Source organism: Notolabrus celidotus, chromosome 22 (genome assembly GCF_009762535.1).
Source record: "Notolabrus celidotus isolate fNotCel1 chromosome 22, fNotCel1.pri, whole genome shotgun sequence".
Taxonomy (NCBI): Eukaryota; Metazoa; Chordata; class Actinopteri; order Labriformes; family Labridae; genus Notolabrus; species Notolabrus celidotus.
The window spans coordinates 9809254-9811914 of record NC_048293.1 but is presented as its reverse complement, the minus strand read 5'-3'; the positions used below and the strand labels follow the sequence as shown (position 1 = coordinate 9811914).

The 2661-nt window shown below is 45.3% G+C and overlaps 1 protein-coding gene across 1 annotated transcript; it reads left to right on the top strand.

Moving 5' to 3' along the window:
* Positions 1-402: 402 nt before the first annotated feature.
* Positions 403-2378, top strand: htr1d (5-hydroxytryptamine (serotonin) receptor 1D, G protein-coupled). Its single transcript, XM_034675412.1, has 2 exons — positions 403-488; positions 685-2378. The coding sequence occupies exon 2, from the start codon at positions 754-756 to the stop codon at positions 1897-1899; it is 1146 nt and encodes a 381-aa protein (XP_034531303.1). The 5' UTR covers positions 403-488; positions 685-753; the 3' UTR covers positions 1900-2378.
* Positions 2379-2661: the final 283 nt, after the last annotated feature.

Genomic DNA, 2661 nt, shown 5'->3' with positions numbered 1-2661 from the left:
CAACACACAAGCCTTTCAAACCAGGGACCTAAAAAAAAGCAGAGTTTTATATCTCTGCCAAAAGCTATTTGGAATTCAAATTACGTAGAAGCTGGATCACTTTTCTCTGTCTGTGTTTGATGTGGATGTTGCTGTTTTGTTGTGGCTTTCCAATATCATCAAAAAAAATAGGCAACGCCAAGTTTCGGTACAAAACCCTCAATTTAGCAGGCCTCACGCAGACTTGGGACCAGATAAGAGAGATACAACAAGCCAACCTGTGTATCTGTCATCATCTTCTTCCTACACGCCACTCCCCGCTCAGCTTTATTGAAAAGAAGGAGCCCATTAATGCATTTGATAGATAGGAAAGGCTCAGTGTGAAGGTGTTGTTGCTGGCTGGCTGCCGGTTGGAGATGAGATAAGAGAACTAGGGAAGAGAGAAGAGAAGTGCCAGACTGACCAGAGCTGAATACAAATTAGGATTCTTGTCTCATACAGCAACAAAAGTGAGGCAAATCAATGCTGGGGAATCGAAAATTGACCAATTAGATTGCTTCAATTACGGGAGCATTAGCTGAGAATTGAAATGATGGAATTAGATGTTTGCTGAAGGTGGATGTGAAATCACATTGCAATACAAGAGATGAGAAATAATGAAGGATGGTAACAAACGAGCCTCTGACTGAACTGATCCATGTGCAGTGTTAGCCGATGATGTCTAGGCTGGTCTGAACCTCACAGAAAAGAAGGTTTAACAGCAGCGGAGGCGAGATGGAGCTGGATAATAGCTCGCTAGATTTCTTTACCAGCAACTTCACAGACATCCCCAACAACAGTTCGACCCCGCCATGGAGTGAGGCCACACTGCTTGGTCTACAGATCTCCCTGTCTGCAATTTTAGCGCTTGTAACCCTGGCTACAGTGCTTTCAAACGCCTTCGTCATCGCCACTATCTTTCTAACCAGGAAGCTCCACACCCCTGCCAACTTTCTGATTGGCTCCCTTGCCGTCACAGACCTGCTGGTGTCGATTCTAGTCATGCCGATTAGTATTCTCTACACTGTTAGCAAGACGTGGTCATTAGGGCAGATAGTTTGCGACATTTGGCTGTCATCTGACATTACCTTCTGCACCGCCTCCATCCTGCATCTGTGTGTGATTGCGTTGGACCGCTACTGGGCCATTACTGATGCACTGGAGTACACAAAGCGCCGCACCATGCGCCGGGCGGCGGTCATGGTTGCCGTAGTGTGGGTGATCTCGATATCGATCTCCATGCCGCCTCTTTTCTGGCGGCAGTCCAAAGCCCATGAGGAGCTGACAGAGTGCCTGGTGAATACAGATCAGATCTCTTACACCCTGTACTCAACCTTTGGCGCCTTCTACGTTCCCACAGTGCTTCTCATCATCCTCTATGGACGGATCTACGTGGCGGCCCGCTCCCGCATCCTCAAGACGCCGTCCGCTGGGAAACGTTTCACAACAGCACAGCTCATCCAGACCTCTGCAGGCTCGTCTCTCTGTTCTCTTAATTCTTCCTCCAACCAGGAAGCACACCTACACGCTCTGGCAGCGGGAGGAGGAGGAGGAGGGTCACCTCTGTTCGTGAACAGTGTGAAAGTGAAGCTGGCAGACAGTGTGCTGGAGAGGAAACGACTGTGTGCAGCTCGGGAGAGGAAGGCAACCAAGACACTCGGCATCATCCTTGGAGCGTTCATCATCTGCTGGCTCCCGTTCTTCGTCGGTACACTCGTCTTAGCGATATGTAAAGAGTGCTGGTTTGATCCGGTTCTTTTTGATATATTCACCTGGCTAGGATACCTGAACTCCCTCATCAACCCTGTCATCTACACCGTGTTCAACGATGAGTTCAAACAGGCTTTCCAGAAACTAATGAAGTTCAGACGATTCTCCTGAAAACAATGGAAAGTGGATATAAACTGTTGACAGAGACAGAAGATAAGATCGTGAATACTGACTATAAAAGTGCTGTACACTACTGTCCCATGTTGTAAACACATGCTAACTTGAGTCCTTTTTTTTTTACATTGAACAGCTCTGTGCCATAGCTCTTTAGAAACCTACAGCATATCCTTTTTAAAGACTCATGCATGCTTATAAAGAGAAAAACCTTGACCCTATGAATCGTGAAACTCATCTTAAAAATATTTAAAAATATGGATTTGAAGACTAACTCATGTCAAAGGAACACTATTGTAATTTCTTGGACAAAGGCAAAGATTTCGAAAGAGGATTTGGTGTGGAACTACACAGACAGGAAAAACTCAGAGTGGAAATGAAAAGCCATGAAATATACGTTGTCTTAATCTCTGTGTCATTCTGTAAGCTGTTGCTCCCTGATAATGTTTCTGTGGTACAGTAAAGTACTTAGAACTACGACAAAGATTCACTAAAACTGTCTCCTTATGTATAATTATGTTTCAAAGTGGTGTGTGTGTGTGTGTGTGTGTGTGTTGTGTGTTAAGTTGCCACTTTACCATAATATATGCCTGTTTGAGGGTTTAGAGGATTGTCAAGTGTTTGACATTTATACATTCCACACTCCAGAGAGGCTTGTCCCGTCGTTGCAGAGACTGAAAAGGAAACAGCATCTTCACTCTGAATTTGAACACCCAAAACACCATGGCAGCAAATGGACCCCTCCTAACATCATATGAA